The sequence below is a fragment of the Urocitellus parryii genome, chromosome X, assembly GCF_045843805.1.
Source record: "Urocitellus parryii isolate mUroPar1 chromosome X, mUroPar1.hap1, whole genome shotgun sequence".
In the NCBI taxonomy this organism is placed as follows: domain Eukaryota; kingdom Metazoa; phylum Chordata; class Mammalia; order Rodentia; family Sciuridae; genus Urocitellus; species Urocitellus parryii.
Window position 1 is genome coordinate 55,343,627 of NC_135547.1, and position 19,653 is coordinate 55,363,279.

The following is a 19,653-nucleotide window of genomic DNA, read 5'->3' on the forward strand; positions in this document are numbered from 1 at the left end:
TACTCAAACTAAAAAGTTTTTTCTCAGCAAAAGAAACAATAAGAGAGATAAACAGGGAGCCTACATCCTGGGAACAAATCTTTACTCCACACACTTCAGATAGAGCCCTAATAACCAGAATATACAAAGAACTCAAAAAATTAGACAATAAGATAACAAATAACCCAATCAATAAATGGGCCAAGGACCTGAACAGACACTTCTCAGAGGAGGACATACAATCAATCAATAAGTACATGAAAAAATGCTCACCATCGCTAGCAGTCAGAGAAATGCAAATCAAAACTACCCTAAGATACCATCTCACTCCAGTAAGATTGGCAGCCATTAGGAAGTCAAACAACAATAAGTGCTGGAGAGGATGCGGGGAAAAGGGCACTCTTGTTCATTGCTGGTGGGACTGCAAATTGGTGCAGCCAATTTGGAAAGCAGTATGGAGATTTCTCGGAAAGCTGGGAATGGAACCACCATTTGACCCAGCTATTCCCCTTCTCAGTCTATTCCCTAAAGCCCTAACAAGACCATGCTACAGGGACACTGCTACATCGATGTTCATAGCAGCTCAATTCACGATAGCAAGACTGTGGAACCTGCCTAGATGCCCTTCAATAGATGAATGGATAAAAAAAATGTGGCATTTATACACTATGGAGTATTACTCTGCATTAAAAAATGACAAAATCATAGAATTTGGAGGGAAATGGATGGCATTAGAGCAGATTATGCTAAGTGAAGCTAGTCAATCTTTAAAAAACAAATACCAAATGACTCCTTTGATATAAGGGGTGTAAACAAGGACAGGGTAGGGACGAAGAGCTTGAGAAGAATATTTACAGTAAACAGGGATGAGAGGTGGGAGGGAAAGGGAGTGAGAAGGGAAATTGCATGGAAATGGAAGGCGATCCTCAGGGTTATACAAAATGTCATATAAGAGGAAAGGAGGGGTAAGTCAAGAGAATATAAATGGAAGAAATGATTTACAGTAGAAGGGGTAGAGAGAGAAAAGGGGAGGGGACCGGAGGGGAGGGGAGGGGGGATAGTAGACAATAGGACAGACAGCAGAATACATCAGACACTAGAAAGGCAATATGTCAATCAATGGAAGGGTAACTGATGTGATACAGCAATTTGTATACGGGGTAAAAGCGGGAGTTCATAATCCACTTGAATCAAACCGTGTAATATGATGTATTAAGAACTATGTAATGTTATGAACGACCAATAAAAAAAATAAAAAAATAAAAATAAAAAAAAAACAGAATTATAGTCATGAAGGAACTGGCAGGTGAATTAACTGCTCACTCCCTCTATCTAACTTTTAAGTTATATGTGCTTTATCGGGAGACTAACTATATAATTTGTGAGGCCCAGGGTAAAATGAAAATGTGGAGCTCTACTGCAGAGGTTACTTACTGGGCTGAGGCTATAGCTCAGTTGGTAGAGTGCTTGCCTTGCATTTACAAGGCCCTGGGTTCAATTCCTGGCACCACACAGAACAACAACAAAAAATATATATGTATTTAGAATTATTTAAATTTTATCTGTAATGGTAACTTTCAGGAAAAAATAAAGACCCACAAAAAAACACTTATACCTGAGCATTTTCTGTTGGTTTGATGAAAAATATTGAATCCCAAAGCCTGATAGGAGAAAAACACATAGGAGCTCATTGGAATGAGGGAACTTTTGAACAAGGCTCAGTTGTTCAGAGTTTTCTGTCTCATCTTCAGAGATTAAAAGGTTTGTTTTCTCTGGGTTTAAGAAGGATACTTCTCACATGAGAATCTTATGACCTCTTTCAGGGACATCTAAGCCTCTCCTATACATGTCATTTCTCAAATTCCTTTAGCTTAAAATACTCATTATGACAAGGTGCAATATTTTGTGATAGCGTGCCTCAAACCCCTTCACATCCCTGTAACTTGATTGACACAAGCAACCGTTCAATTTCTTATGTTTAGTTTCAAGTAAGTGGGGAAGAACAATTTTACAGAGTTATAGAGAATGTACCAGTAAAATCTAAGGGAAAAAATTCCATTTTAAAGTTGGGAAGAATGTTTTCCTTCCCAGCAAACTCATTCTTTAAATAAAGGGAGCAGTGATTGCTGAATCATTAGCAAATTTTGGGCAAGACAAAACTCTTATATTCTCCAATAAGAATGATTTCCAAGCTTGTCAGATCTAAACAAATGGAACTAACTTGGACAGAGCTATTTAATTGACAGATTAATAGAAAAAATAGTCTATACTATTGGTATTTGATTTTCAGTCTCTTGAACCTCCATGTGTATCTAAGGTGATTTCTCCTTGTTGAGTATGAAGGTGTGTGCATCAGCGTGATGAATTTGTATCAGAACAGTCTGGTTGAAATTTGTCAGTGGGTCGATTTTTTTCAATCTCTTAAATTTTTCATTGTAATGCTGCTGTGTCTCTGAATGAAACAAAATTTACTTTAAAAATAATTATAATATTTTTATATTTCTGCTGCACAGTCTTTAATGAAAAGAACAAGGCTCAGCAGCCAGGACTTAAAATCCAGTGTCACAGGCTGCCTACCTGTGGAGTTGTAATGCTTACCTTGTCTCTTTAACTAGAATGTTGTATCCTGCTGATGGTAGTGATACAGATGTCTTTGTACATAGTTGGCAGTCATGCTGTATCTAGAAAACAGATAAAAGTTTTTTTTTAAGTACCTCTGTGAAAAGAAGGCATCATGAGAGATCTGAAAAGTATGCAGTTTGAACACAATCCTTAAAATTATTAGTTGTCAATGAGAGAAAAAGAGAAGTGCAGAGAATGTTAGGGGTAATTAAGGCAACTAATGATAGTGTTTGAGGCATGCCGAAGCTTTGTGGGTGTGTATGTGCATGTGTGTTCATTGGGGTTTGCTCTAAATTCTCTTTCTATATCAACAACTATTTTTCACATCTCTGTTGAGTATGAGAATGACTGAAGATGGAAACTTTTACTACAGGTGTTAGTTTATAAAAATCAGCATATTTCAACAAAAGAGGAATATTTGATTCTTTTGTATAATTTCACCTTAAATCATTTATAGATTGAAGAACATGCATTAATAAGATAAGTTCTTTTTGAACCTTAGTTTCTCTTTAATCTTCAAATTAGATTTTAAAGAATGAAATATTAGAGATTTCTTCAATAAATTTAAATGGAAATGGATTCATTGAAGTAATGGCTGAATAAAATGGTGACATTGTCATATTAAACATGATGATTTTTTTATATTACACATTTTCATTTATTTCATGGAGAGTAGAAATTTTATGAGCAGTAATTCCGAAAAATGTGAGTTGACTTTATGTAACTGTTCTCCCTGTTAAAACAACACTTTAAAACAATACTTTAAATGATATTGGTTTTAGTTATTTTGTGGAACACCTGGTAAAATATGCTAAACCTTTTGCACCTTGTTATTTAGTTTCAGCTCAAAATCTTAAGAGCAACCTTGCAGCAATGGAACAACAAATTGTTCATCTGGAACGTGACATCAAGAAAGTTCCTCAAGCAGAAAATCAACATGATAAGTTTGTTGAAAAGATGTCGATATCCTTTATTTATTTAAGTATTTTTTTTATTTGTTAGTCTGTGTCTGTCTGTCTGTCTACCTATTTACCACGTGGTTAATTCTAGGCTCCATGGTCTCTAACACTGTCTGGATGAATTTGTGTGTATGCTGTTTTTATATTAGCTGCATAAATTTTGTTTCATGATGCTTGGAAACAGGTAGAGTATAAGCAAGGGAACAATTAGACCTGAAAAATTGCCATTTCTCAAAGAAGAATTTCATTTGAAAGCCCACAAGATATGCAAGGTAAGTCTTATGAGGCTTGATTAGACCTAAAACAAAACAAAACAAAAGAAAGAATCTTCTTATGTAACCAAGAGCATAAAAGCGGTGATGGATATTAGATTTTTTTTGGTCTGAGATTTTCATTTTCTTTTTGCATGTGTGCATTCATTTTTTGAGGACATGTGTGTATTTTCTGATGGCATTTGTATGTTTTGGAGGACAATTGGAAGATGACTAATATCAGTAGACTAAGAGTATTATGAAATACAAATAGATGCATGCATGAATAGATGAATTGATCAGTATGTGATATATTTAAATTATAATTTATATTTGTATATACATACAAATGTAAAACATTAAGCATTTCTGGCTAAAATATTTTTCAAACTCCTATTTTATATGTGGTATACTCATAAATTATAGAAATATATGAAAGGAGAACTTGAGAAATAGCATTTAGCTTGAATTGTTTAATGTTAAAGCTGGTGTCTAAAGATAAACTACATTAGAGCTGAGTTGCTTTTTTTTCTATTTTGGTTTTCAAAGTTAAAGCCATATCCTCCTCCTCTGGGTTTAAATAAATATCTTGAACTGCAGATTGATTCACCATTTTATATCTCTAGAGGGAATAAATACTGTAAATTCTTTATCTGATATTAATTCCTTCTACAACTACATGGGAGTCACCTTGTTTCAAGGTTAAAATATTGCCTTTTCTTCTCTTATGTACTTTCTTTCCTTCCCAACTTGGATGTCTTGGTTCTGAACCCAAATTATTTGAGCATGACAATTTAGACTTATATTGAAAGTTCTTTTTTGTTCTCACTGTTTTTGTTCATGAATTAACACTATGTTTTATGTTTTCTTTTATTTATGCTAAGTACTTTTATAACTAGGAATGTTGGAAGCATAATCTCACAAGTGTTTGGAGATAGGTAATCCTCAAAATTAACCTTGTATTATATAACTGGCTACATTTAGATACTTACCATGAGGGTTTCACTTTATTGCTGATTAGATCGTTTTCATTCAAATATAATATATTGTCCTGTGACTGGAAACACAGCCTTCTTTTTTCACCTTTTGATTTTGGTTCTTGCCTCATACATTTGAATTTAATTCCTGATCCCCTCATTCATTTGAACAGTTTCTTCTGTAGTTGGCTTATGGCCACACAACAGCTTGCAACATTGAGTTTCTGTTGCTCATTTAGAAAAAGAAAAGTAATTTCAAACCCTCATGAACTTGGCCTGGACTCCTTATTTTATTTCTGTCTTCATGCAGGTAATTAAGCACTTTTAAATGAAAATCCAGAGCATTCTGAATCTGTCTGTTACAGATGAATGGCTATTCTTTATTTAAGTGGCACTAAAGTGTGACTGTTTGTCCATAAGGGGATTGAAAACTATATTAAAATGTAAGGGGCTGTTACTTTGCATATCATATTTAAGAAAACAAAATAAAATATACAGCAGTTTATTTCAGAGAAAAAGAATATTGAGTTAGTTAAAAACTAATTAATTACAGCAGTAAAACTATTGTAGAAATTATTATTCTTGTGTAAGACTCCTTCAGTATTTATCGAGAGTTTCAGTCTTCCAGAAAGAGGCAGACAAAATGCATGATCATCATGTATACATTATGTGAGATCCGATGCCTGCTTTATATTTTTGTACCCTTCTGGACATCTAAAAAAGAAAAGAAATTTTTGATTGTGTGATAATTGATCCTGTTTTAAAATCAGAATCATGTTTTCATTTTTATTATAGGATTCTTTGTACTGGATGATCTTCTAGTGTTTCTGTCCCCTGTCAAAAATTGCTTTGCTTTAGGCACTGGCACTTTAAACTGAATTACTATGGGAACAGTATGACAGTAGTTTGTCTTAAAATCACCTTTCCTACTACATGCTAATATTTCTATATGGACTGTGAATTCAGAAACTGAATAGGATTCTCTACCTTTTTGGACTTTGAGAACAGCAACAGGGCTATGATAAGCAGCAATGGCCTGATGGCCACAGAGCAACTAAATAGGTACATTGAATCTTTTTGCCTAATCCTTAGATTGGTCTATGTAAGACAGCACCTATGTTCACCTTATTCTTTCATAGTATCCACCAAAGCTTACAGTTAGTGTTCAATGGTTTATTGCTGAGCAAAGAAAATGTAGCAGTGCACAAAATAGAAACTTGACCTTAAGCTGCTGACAGTCTGGCACTTACATCATTTTTGCTGTCCCCATCACAGAGATCATATCTGGTTTGTTAATTACCATGTACTCATAATAATGCCCACAATCTTGCCTAGTGTAGACATTTAGTAAATGTCTGTTAAATCACAGAATTCTGTAGGTACAGACAATGGTGATCACCATAGTGAAGCCCCTACTTTTACTTCACATATCAACAGGGATATTGTCAAGTAGTGGCAGGTTGTGTTTATAGTAATAAAAATTTTCATCATAGACGTGTACAGTGGCATGTACCTGTAATCCCAGTGACTTGGAAGGATGAGGCAGGAAGATTGCAAGTTCAAGGCCAGCCTTAGCATCTTAGTGAGACCATAAGCAACTTAGTAAGACCCTGTCTCAAAATAAAAACATGTTATTAAAAGGGCTGTTTTTATAGCTCAGTGGTAAAGCACCCCTGGTTTAATCCCATAACCCCCAATTATTTTCAATCATATAAGTCTTCTCAGGAACTTGAGTAACATTAAATCACCTTTTTAGAGTATGCCTGTAAAAAGGTATAATAAGTTTTAGAAGTGATGGTTCATGCCTTTTAAGGTAAATGTCAAAAAAATGATCAAAAAAGAGAAATAGTCTCCTGTAAGAAGAGTTGCCTGGCTACTTTCAGCCTCCTGATGCCAGTGATTTTAGAAGGAAACACATCATCTTTGTCTCCCTTTTCTATCCAAATTGGTTGCTTTTCTGAGTCAGAAGAAAATAGATAATGTGGGGGAGAAAAGATTTCTTCTCTTACCCATTGCAAGGTTCATGGCTGAAACCTCTATAAGAAAAGACATTATCAACAAAAGAAAAGCACACACATTTATTTAATGCAAGTTTTTATAGCACAAGAGCCTTCATATATGAAGAGCCAAAGAAACAAGTAATACTGTATTTTTATGAATTGTTGTGATCATAAGACAGAAGAGTATGATGTAATTATAATAAACTGGGATGGGCTGCAGAGGACAACTGAACAAGGTCTGTTTGTTCAGATACTTGACTTCTCTATGCAACATTGCTTCCTTCTGGGTATGGGGCAGGACACCTATTCCATGACAGAGGAAGGAGGAAGAAGGTCAGACAATACCCTTACTAGGTTTTATAGCCTACTTCTCTGAATAAGAGGCAAGAAGAATTCTAGTTTCTGTGAACTCCTTCAGAAGAGAAGGGTAACAGATTAGGAGAACTTTCTGCTTCTGACATGTACCTCTTTCCTTCAGCTTAAAACACTATGTAGGCCAAGTGATATGGTTTGAATATATCCTCTTCAAAATTTGTGTTGAAATCTAATGTGCAGGTTATCAATAAAAAGAGGCAGGGGTTTTCAGGAGATGATTAGGCAATGTAAGTTCTGCTCTGATGGATGGAATTAGTGCCTTATAAAAAGGCTAGAAAGAAAGAGTCCAGCTTCCTCTTTTGCCCTTTCTGCCATGTGAGGATACAGCAAAGAGGCACAAGCTGTCCCCACCAGAGATTATAAAACAGGAAGAAAGTCAGGAAATTCTCTCATACAACATAGGTGAGAAGTTCTAGAAGTAAAAGGGGTGATCTTGATAACCACATGGAGAAAATAGTAGTTATCCTGATATTTTTTTTTTCCTGAAACAGCATTATTGGTACAGAAACTCCCAACTTTAGACAAGGTTATGTCCCAATAAACCCATAAAATATCAAAAGTTGAAAATGCATTTAATATACTTAACCAACCAAACAGATACCTTAACTGTGCTGACCTCAAACATGATCAGAATACTTACATTAGCCTATAGTTGGGCAAAATCATCTAACAATAAGCCTATTTTCTAATAACGTGTTGAATACCTCATGTTATTTATCAAATACCTGTAACAGATAAACAAACAACAACAACAAAAACCTCTGGTGACCTAGTACACTATAGAGTATTGGTTGTTCACTCTTCTTATTGCCTGGCTCACTGAGAGCTGGGGCTGTTCATAGTTATCCAGCATTTCAAGGGGGCATATTACAGAATATTTCTAGCTTGGGCAAAGATTTTAAAAACATTCAAAGTAAACTTTCTGTTCAATGCATATTAGCATACACACTTAATGGCCACCATAAAGTTGAAAAATAACAAGTTAAATTCTAAGTCAGAGACCATCAATATTCTTTATATTAATATGCTCATAACAATCCTAGTATTGGAAGGTTTTAGCTCAATTGTTTGCTCAGTGAATTGAAATAAAATCTTTACTAGTCTTTAGTAAATGCTATAGATATTCATTTATCAAATATTTATTACGTATTACATATTGTCTAATGTTACTTTTGTGAACTTTCCAAAAAATGTTCCCATTATTAAATGAGGAATATTTTCCATTTCTGATAACATCAACCAGTTGTCCCTGTGTCATTGTAGTGAGCTAGAGTTATGTTAGGATAGCATTAGAAACTTATAAACCTATTTACCACAGTTCATATTCTTCATTCATTCATTTCTAAGAGTCATCTCTTTTTATCTTTTAAAGTTACTGTGAATTCTATAGTTTATGTCTGTATTTGGCATCTGCTGTGAATATTTGGGGGGTGAGGTTCAGAGTCACATCTGGTTTCCACTCTTTGAACAATAACCCATGCTTGAAAGAGTGAGAAGAAACATCATGAATAGACTCCTAGCTGATCGTGGGTCTTCTCTTGGACTTGACAGTGTATGTGACACTGACATTATTTGCAAAATTGTAGCTTTTGTCTTCTTGGACAGTAGTGTGACTGAAATAATTTTTCTTTTGTAGTGGAGGAAAAGTAGTATATTTTCCTCACACATCACAAGGTTGATGGCTCACATCACCTCCATCAAAAGATAGATTAATAAGAAAAAAACACAGCAAATTTAATTAACCACCATTTTATGTGATGAAGACTCCAGAGAAAACTGCCTATTGCTTATTGCTAAGTCTGTTGAAAGAAGTGGATAGTTGAAGAGAAACATGATCAGATGAAAAGTGGTATAATCTCATGTTAATAAACAGGGAATTCACTGGACAAGATTCTTTCTGGGATCTCTGCATTGACATTTCTTCTCTCCCCGCCCCCCGGGTATAGGGCAAGACTCCCAACAGTCACATGAACATTTTCAGTGGAGAAGGGAGGAGCTCCGAGTGATCCTTCGATATTTTATGGCTTGACTGGAGGGGAATTCTATTTTCTGTGATCCACTTCTGGGAAATGGGCAACAAAACTTCAGAGAGATCTTGTTCTGGGGTCAGTGTATCTCCTGCATCTGAAAATACTTAGCATGCGAAGGCACCATATTTTAGGAAATTGTGTTCTGAGGCCTAACACCTTTTCTTTCTATCATTCTTTTTCTCTTTTAATCAAAGTATTATTTTACTTACTTTTCATTGCTTTTTCAGACAGGAAAGAAGCCTGTTCTTAAAAGAGGACTTTATAGACTTTTAAATATGTATTGTGGTCCATCCTTAATATCTTAAGCTGTCTAGAAAAAAGCACATTAACCACAGTGTTGACCTTAGTGCTTATATCCTGTTGACAAAATTTTTACTACATTTACTCACAGAAGTTTTGTCAATGGCAGGGCTGTCTATTGCCCCACATCAGCTTAGCTTTTTGATTGACTGCTGGCGAAATCATTTCCCCAACTGGAGGACAGGGAGTGACTGAGCAGCAGGAACACCATTAACACATTGACAAGAAGAGCTGACAGAATGTTAATGACATTAACACCCTGTCAACTAACTATCAACACCTGGGATTTCCTCCTAGTATGAGGGAGAGTCATTCCAAGTGGTTACAAATGAAATCTGTGAGGAAGCACATTGTCCTTTCCAGATAATTCAAAACAGATTTGAAGTCTCTAATGCATTGCCATTATGTTAATTTTATTCCTCTATTCATTATTAAGAGAATAATTTAAAATAGATGAAAAAAAATCTAAATTATTATTCAACTATAAGTAATACTTATCATCTTTGAGAACATGCCAATAACAGGGTTTAGTGGAATGATAATCTAAATGTCATTTAAAGTTCACAAAACAAAAACAAAGAACAAATATATTTTTTAAAATGTAGTATCCAGGCCATTTTTTGTCTTTTAAAGAAAAATTGAGAATGTCAGACTAGACTTAAGGGAAAATTACCACCTCTGACTGTCAGTCCTTACCCTCTATTGCCGGTTGTTCAAAAATTCAGAAAATTCAGGAAGTTCTAAGCAAGGTTTCTTTAATGAGACTCTTCAAGTAGGAGAGGGTATAGGATAGAAAAAAAAAGAAAAGGGGCATGGTCAGTAATGGAAATAATGCATACATTGAAATGCGTATTGTTGCCTGACATGGTGGTACAGGCCTGTCATCCCAGATATTCTGGAGGCTGAAGCAGGAGTATCTGAAATTGGAGGCCAACCTCCACAACTGAGAAGAACCCTTCCTCAAAGTAAAAAGAACTGAAGATATAGCTCAATGATAGAGGGCTTGCCTAGTATTCACAAGGCCCTGGGTTCAACTACCAGTACTGGCAGGAAAAAAGCAGATTGTTTCCAAAGTCATTGTGGAACCTTATCCCACGGAAAACCAATGACTGAGAGAAGAGTATTAGGGAGAAAAAAGGCTTTATTCATAGGCCAAAGAATAGAGAAGAAGGTACCTTGTTCACAAATCAGCTTCTCACCTTCAGGTAGTTGAGGGGTTATAGATATAGGATGGGAATAATAAAAGAAATGAACTGGCTAATAAAAGAGGAATATTAATATATTTTCAGGGAATGAATATGTATATTCCAGGAACTCAGGATCACCTCTTTTCATTCCTTTTATGGTCTTGTGTTTCCAGTCTTGGCAGTTGGGAGGTGGGGGACTAGGCATGTGTACCTCAAGTTAACCTTTTCAACCAGATATTTCTCAAATGATTGTCATGTCTACAATCAGTGGTGAGTAGAATCTGGTCCAAAGTTTTAAGTCAATAAAGGAAACAGACAAAATGAAGACAGAGATTCCATACATTTTCATTGTGTTTCAGTCACCCATTGGATATCTTCAGGCCCATGTGAAGAGTCAGTGATTTCAGCAAGAGAGACCTTCAGTTCCCCGAAGAGTAACCTAGGTAACTATTATCATAACACACACATCAGGTGTTATCTATAGCAAAGCTAATAGGAGAATAATAATGTATGACCTCCAAAATTAATGATTTTTAAGTTGACTAAGTGAAGCTAGAGGGTTTTTTTAATATTTCTCCTTGGTAAGAAAAGCACATAGGGGAATACTGTTCTTTTTAAAAGGAAGATTCTTAGCATGCTTTGAAAGGCACACTCTTGATAGTGATATTGGAAATTTTCTGTTCCATTGTACATTGAACTAGATAGAAGGTATAATCATTCATGATAAAATGGTAATAACATAGTAATAATAACAACTATTATCAAAGAGAATCAGAACCATATAGAAGTGAAAGCAGTCAAGGCAAATTTTATTCAGAAACTATTGTGATAGAAGAGAGATTCCAGTTTACAATCGAGATGCATTTTGGACACAAGGGCAAGTGGGGATTTGTAGCCATGGAACAGGGTAGAAATCAATGGACAGAAAATTACCAAGAGAAAATATCCAGGATAAAAAGGATTCTGGCTTAACCAATTTGACAAGATTCTTGATAAAGGCACACTGGGTTGAAAACAAGCAGAAGTTGGGAGACGAGGAATTTGGTCAAATACAAAGGATGGAGGATTTTCACTCAACTGACCCATCAGACCTCTTGCTAAAATTGAACCATTCAGGACCAAGGAGAAAACCCAATGGTTCGGCCTAGTCAAAAAGAGGAATCAAGGTTCTTGTTTAAAGAGAGTGTTTTTACTATTTAGTGAATATCATGTGCCAGCCGTTATGCCAGGATGTAACTATACACACACACACACACACAGAGAGAGAGAGAGAGAGAGAGAGAGAGAGAGAGAGAGAGAGAGATTGAATATCCCTTATTTGAAATGCTTGAAACCACAAGAATTTCATATTTCAGATTTTTTTGGACTTTGAGTATGCATAATGAAATATCTTGGGGATGGAACCCAGTCTAAACATGAAATTCACTTTATATTTCATAAACACATTATGCACACATAGGCTGGGGACAATCTTACACGATATTTTAAGTCTCCTGCATTTTAACTGTGACCTATCACATGAAATCAGGTGTGGAATTTTCCACTAGTGTTGTCACATCAGTGCTGAAAATGCTTCAAAATGTAGAGCATTTTAGAATTTAGGTTTTCAGATTAGGTATGTTTAAGCTGTTCCCTGCCACAAATCATCTCCAAAGCAATCCTATGAGGTAGGTACTATTATTGACCTTATTTTAATTAGCCTTATTTCAAATATAAGAAGGCTAAAGAGGTTCAGCCATGTACTTGATATCACATAAGTAATCAATATCGCTAGTGAGAGTTGAGATCCACATTTTGTTCATTTGGAGTTTAACCCTTGTCATGGTGTTATGTGGCCTTTCAATTCAGAAGGGTTCATAAATCTGAGATGAATTCTACATTTGTTCCCTGTGAAACTACTTTATTGTGTCCTTTCCTGTCTCGCTCAAAATGGAAAACTATTCTTTTTGAAAGGATTGTAAACTAATTTAAAAATTAGCTGTTCACTTACACTATCTCCTCCAGAAAGCCTTTCTAATCATAGCAATCAAAATTAATTTCCTTGTCCCTTGTGTTCTCATAATATTTGAATACTTGGATTAGCATGCTTGCTCATTTGCCTATACCCTGTTTATGTACATGTCTGTTGTGTACACTGGGTTATAAATTTTTGAGATAATGTATTTTTATTCATCTGAATATTCTGCAACAAGCGTAGCACAAAGCTTCATAGAAATTTAAGTACTTAATAAATGTTTAGTTAAATAGGTTTCAGTTTCATTGTATAATGATATTAAACTTAGCACTCTGGCAAGTAAATAGAGAACATAGTATTCTAGCATGACCTCAGTTTGACAAGAGAGAGGACTCTAACATGTTTCAAATGTTAGGCTTTTATCATATTTTGACTTTGAATGCAGGTATTGAAAATTAGCTCTTAGCAAACCCTTAGTAGAAATCATATTCTAAGAAACTGCCTGAATGTAACATGTTTTTTAGGATCTGTTAACGCGCACGCACACACACACACACACACACACACACAAACATTTCTATTTGAAGAGTCTTTCTTGTTTGAAATTCAGCCTGAAATTACACTGACTATAAGTACATTTTTCAAACATTGTTCAGGGAATTGACAGACATTTGGTGCATGATGCTGATGATGAGAACAGAATATATTGCTCATTTAAAGGGTGCATAAACCTTTTCAGGCCTCAGGAGACTCATCTGGGAAATCATCTTTTTCAGAACATAAAACGGGACTTAATTTGTCTGAAAGAGTTAATGTACCCTCAGTCTGACAAATTTTCATCATTCTTACCAGAAACTAAGTTTTAACAGATTAAAAACCTTTCTGTGGGATTTATTTATAGAAATAAAACAAAAGGAACCTTGAGAAAATTAAATTACCCAAAATGGTTATTTTTATGTGAGTGTGCATATATACTAGAGAACATATAGCATACCTATTATCTATTCATAGTTATAAAGATAAAGCCATTTGGATCTTTACAAGACCATAAATTGGATATAGTAATGAATCTATGAATTTGATTCATTTTACTTTGATTTAAAATTTACTGAAACTCTTTTCAAATATGAAATGCATTTGTGGTATGTTAAACAAGCATGCAGTGATAATGATTATGTCAGTCAACTTCTCATCCCTCTGTCCCATATATCTGACAAGAAAACTTAGAGAAGGAAAAAATTATTTTGGCTCATGCTTCTAGAGTTCAGTCCATGGTCAATCAACTCCATTGCTCTTGTCCAAGGTTAGGCAGAACATCATGGCAGAAGGGTGTGAGGAGGAAAGCTGTTTAGCTCATGGCCATCAGGAAGCCGAGAGGGAAAGGGTGAGGGGGACACAGGAAAGATGCATGCTTTTAGGGCCTAACCCAGTGACCTACCTCCTGCAGCCACTCCCCACCTGCATACAGTTAACACCCAGTTATTCTGCTCAAACTAGGATAGACTGATTAGGTTATATTTTTTATAATCTATCATTTCACCTCTGAATATTCCTGCACTAACACTGGAGCTTTGGGGGAGCATTTCATATCCAAATGTTAACAGTGATGTTAGTATAACTCTTTATAACTAACAGCAAAAATCTCAGTCATACTATTTTCAATATGTAGAAATATATATCAGTATCTCTTTCTATCAATGTCTGTTCACTTATTTGTAGTTGGAATATGTTTTACATATAGTTTATGAAAAGACAGCAAAATAAACAGCTTCCTGGTGACTATTCCCAGTTTTATTTTTTTTTTCTTCTGGGTTTAAACTTTAAGATAATGAAAGAAAATTCACTTTATAAGGTGAAGACTGATAAAAATGTAAGAAAGCAAGACTTATTACTTAGTAATCATGCAATGGTACTCTCCTTTGTGTTGTAAAGATAGGATGATAAACTTATACTTTTCCCAACTCATTACTGAAGTTAGAAATCGAAAGAAATGTATGACTAACATTACTGAAAATTATCCAATTGAATTTTGATTTCATACACACACATCCACCCCTCATAAGACATACATTTAGAGTGATAATGAACTTGAGAGGATTATATCTCACGTACACGCTTAAGGCTAAGGGACTCACTAATGGTGAGAATGGAAAATCAATGAAAAATAAAAAAAAGAATTACATACATGCTTTCCAGAGGTCATCAGTGAGAGGGGGAACAGGATCTAATCATCATTTGATATTGCCTGAGTACAGAAAAGGAGTAATTGAGATAAAAAAATAGTTCAGAGGTGAAAGTATCTACCCCTCTTTTCCTCATCAAAAGTAAATATTTAATAAATGGTTTTTTAATATAAGCAAAGGCATTAACAAATTTGTGTACAGCAACTTTGTTTAATTACCAATATCTAGATTCCTGAGTATGGGCCTGAGTCCAAACGTATAGCAATATCATTTCATTTTGCACACCATTTAGAAATGCTCTGGCCACTTTGTTTGTCATACACACACACACACACAAACAAACACGCACACACACAAAGTTCTTTCAAACTTTGATATTCTTACAAATGCAAAGTGACTGTCTTAATCCATCTGAATGAAAAGATATTTGGATTGGATGTTAGTGGACCCAAGATCTAGCTTTATCTTCTGATCTTAGAAAAGATGTTCCATTTACTCTTTTGTAAAACTGAAATGATAATATTTGCTTGCCTACCTCATGTATGTTGCTATTTGGATTAGGTATAATGACTTAACATGCTTCGTAAATTGGAAAAGCTACATAAAAAGTGTCTTTTATTTATAATTCTGCCCTAAATCTCACAAATAGAAAATTAATTATTTGTCTAAAGGAAAGCCATGATCTGATTTTGTCCAACTTCATTCTATATAATTTTCTTTAAAAAATCTGTTTTACATTTTTGTTTGAGTTTGTTTTTGTTTTTAGACTGATAGGTAAAAGGTATATTCTTCAAAATGTAGTAAATGACTATGAAAGAAGTAGGATAGTTATCCCTCATTATGGAAGAAATATCCAGGTGTTTACTGTTAAAGGAATCCATACCCTTTCCATTTGGGTAGAAAATAGGAAGAGATAACAGATGGAATTTGAAGATTCTTGCATGCTTCATGAAAAAGAATATTCTAAATTCTTTGGTACTTATAAGATTAGGGTATGTGTTCTGCTTTCAAGAAAGAATGTAGTCAGGGAGGTAAAACTGACAGAATACAACTACAAACAATACAAGATTATTGTTAAATTTTCAGCGTTTCTTAACCATATTTTTATTTGGTGAGAAAGCAAAACCTTTGGCCACAGTTGGGAATTGATATTGCAACTTCACTGTTCGAAATGTATTGTCAAGCCAACCAAGAGAACCAAATGAAAAGTTATATATGAGAATGCATTCCAAAGCTAAATGACTTTTATATTATCTTTTTTTTGAATTAACTATCTCCTTTAGCACAGATAATTGGGAACTGTGTGTGCCAACAATTCCTCTGGGTTCACAAATACATTGCTTTCCATGTTTTTATTAGTCAGACAGCATTTATTTATTAAGCAGTCACTGCAGTTTCTAACACTATAGTAAGTGCCATGGTACTATAGTATAAAAATGAAGGGCAAAATATTCTCTTGGCTATAAAAGAACTTAGCACTTAGTTAAGAGCATACATATGAGAAAAGTGATTCTAAAAGGATGGTATTTAATTAAGTTTAATTATGTGGCATTGTTATAAATGCATTAAGAGTTAACAAGGCAGTGCATATTGTGCTTTGGAGTAGCTTCATGAAGAACTTAACATTCAACTTTTGCTGAAATGCCTTCAGTGTACAAGAAGTTTACCATGTTTGCTTTGTGGTGATCATCTTTTGTACTCCCAGTGCCTGGCACATAGTAAGGCTCTATTTGTGTCTGGAAAATGAATGAATATATGACTTGCCCTTCTCTGTCATTTTATTTCAATGTTATACTTGACCCTGAAAAAACATTTTGCTGAATATTCTCATAGGTCATCCAAAATGTTATTCTAATTGATTTTGGAATTCACTTCATGTCTTTATTTAAACAAATGAAAATTCCTCCTTAATTATGTCTATATTAGATTAATATTAAAAATGATTTGAAGGCTAGGATGCAGCTCAGTGGTAGAATGCTTGCCTAATATGCATGAGGCCACCCCAGCACTGCTCCTCCAACACTTCAAAAATTGCATTTCAGGAACTCTACTAAAACTGGACTGAGTTAAAGAAGAATTCAAAATTTAAGATATAACATGATCAACATAGATTAAATTTAAATTTATAAATAGATTTTATTACTAAAGTCTGTTTTGTTTAGTGATCCCTGTATAATAGTTTAAACTCACAAAGCCTGTTAAAAAATGATTGATTGTAAACATTGAGATGGCATATGATGGGGCATATGTGTTAAGTCATCTAACATATCTGCCTATGCATTCATATATTAGGACATAATTGACACAGAGAGTTTTGCCTTCTGCTCTATGCTGCATTTCCCTTTATCCAAACATATCTTTTGCCATTCTTGTAATGCCTGGATATGCCTTCTGTAAAAAGCATTAGGACTGGGAGGTATACAAACATTAATAAGACATAGAACTTCCATTTCTGAAACATGTACATTAGGAAGCAGAATCAATAATATGCCCAAACCATTATAAGAAACAATATAGGTATAACAAATGTACATACATGTTTGAAAGTTCTTTCTATAAAATAATGAAACCTAGTATTTCCATCGAGATTTTTAGTCTTAATAGTATTTGCATACATTGTCTTAGTAGTAATTCAGATCAGAAAAAGATCTGTCTTTCTGTTGACTTGGTAGTGGAGGTTTTATGGAGAGTTACAATCCAGACACAGGCAAAAAGTCAGTCAATAAAGTTCAAAAAAGTGTTGAAGGAAAATGAAGTAGACCTGTTTGACTGCAAGTAGTGGGAGTTATTAATAGGAAAGGGGATAAAAATCAAGTTCCAAATGATCAAGAATAACAGTCTAAAGAGTTCAAACAGTATTTGATGGGTCATAAATTATTGAAAGGCAAGGTTCCTCTCTCTCCTTCCAAACACCGTATGGTGTTCCCTTAAATGGGATGGTGCAGTGGTACTTGCCACTTCTCCACTGCTGATACACATAAGTCAGAATCATTTCCAGTATTAGAAAGCTGAATGTACATATTCAACTATATTTGTATTCTTAATAACAACTTGCATTTATATTGTTTTTACAATTTTAAACTGTAGAGCTCTTTTATTCACACTCATGCCTACTCCAAAATGTTCTGTAATTAAACCATGATAACTGTATGTTAAGAAAAAAAAGTATCATTGTTTCCTCTTCTCTATCACCACAGTCTACACAGAAGACTTCTCTCACCTAAAAAGTGTGGTGAGTTCTCCCCACCAGCAAGAAAGCAACTTTGCAGAAATGGATAGCAGCTCGAAGTCCTCAAATTTAATTCAACTCTAACATGTCTCCCTGGAGATAGCATCAGATACCACAAGTTGAGACTTCTGTAGCAAGACTGTGATCCTCCCTCTGAGCCCTGCCCCAGCAATTTAGAATCTAGTCAAAAGCCCCAGGTCATTTTACCTGGGCTTCTGATCCACCAGCTATAAATGGAGGTTTCGACCTTCCCCTCCTTGGATATGGCCAATTTTCTTGAATTGTTAACAATCTGGTGGAAAACACTTATGTTTACTGGTTTGTTATAAAAATGCAAATGAAGTGATGCAGAAGGTTAGGTATGGGGGAAGGGACACAGAGCCCCCATGCCCTCTCCAAAAACACTCACCATGGGTTCAGATATCTGGAAGCTCTAGGAACCCTGGTCGTTACATATGCATGGTTGATTAAATCTTTGGCCATTGCTGATATATTTAACCTTAATTCCAAAATCGTGTCAACTCCCAGCCCAAAGCTACCTGAGGGCTGGTAGTCATCAGTCATCTCACCACAGTGAAAAATGGCAAGATCATCTCAGAGATCCTAAAAATTTGTTCAGTTTTATGCTAGGGAAAAGGGAGAAGGGCTGAGGAGAAATAAAATACTTGCACCTAGTTGATGTTTTTGAGGATTTGTCCATCACACAAATATTTATTTATTTATTCATTTACTTACTTACTTATTTAGATACTGGGGATTGAACTCAGGGATGCCTACCATTGAACTATTCCTCGGTCTCTTTATGTATGTATGTAATTTTGAGCAAGGGTCTCACTAAGTAGCTGAGGGTCTTGCTAAATTGCTGAGGCTCTCCTCAAACTCTAATCTTCCAACCTTTAGCTTCGCAAATCTCTGGAATTACAGGTATGCACGATCATGCCCATCCAAATATTTACTTATTTATCACTTACTATGTGCTACATACAGGCCATGTAAGGCATTTGCAGTACTGTGGTGAAAAAAAACTATAAAAAGTGTACCCTAAAGAACATTTTAGTCTGCTATAAAATGTAAACATTAAGTAATTATGTATACAACCACGGCAGGTGATGTGGAAGACATTTCTTTTGGTCAACCAAGGACCTCCTAACATTACTGCTGAGCTGAGAAATAAAGGATGGATCAGAATTAAGACAAGAGGTGTAGATGAATCTTTTTTTCAGCCTGTTTATCTACCATTGCTTAAAATATTTGGAAGCTGGGTAACTTGACAATTATTTGGTTACTTGCATTTCTAGTGAATTTTAGTTTCTTCTCTGTTGTATCACTGGATTTATACTCCTAGTAAACTTTGAAAGTTGAACAGTTAGAATGATCTCAAATTGAGCCAAATGCTGAGGACATTTTTTATTTCAAAAACTCTGTTAAATTTTTTCGCCAAAGTTGCCTTTACTATTAGCTAGGGATTGAGTGTAGGTATTTTTGAAGAGCTATGTCAGATTCAGTGGAAAACCTAAAGCTCTACTAACCTTGTGGGAGCTGGAATTTTTCAGCTAAAGAGGTTCCAATAGATTTAGGTATTTATCCAAACCAAACTTTCAAACCAC

General features: G+C 34.9%; 1 protein-coding gene across 1 annotated transcript in view; it reads left to right on the forward strand.

Moving 5' to 3' along the window:
• Positions 1 to 19,653, forward strand: part of Diaph2 (diaphanous related formin 2) — an 821,535-nt gene that overhangs the window by 506,439 nt on the left and 295,443 nt on the right. The window contains exon 24 of the mRNA XM_077793878.1: positions 3,440 to 3,564. Within this exon, the coding sequence (XP_077650004.1) occupies positions 3,440 to 3,564 (125 nt within the window). The remainder of the gene's footprint in view (positions 1 to 3,439; positions 3,565 to 19,653) is intronic.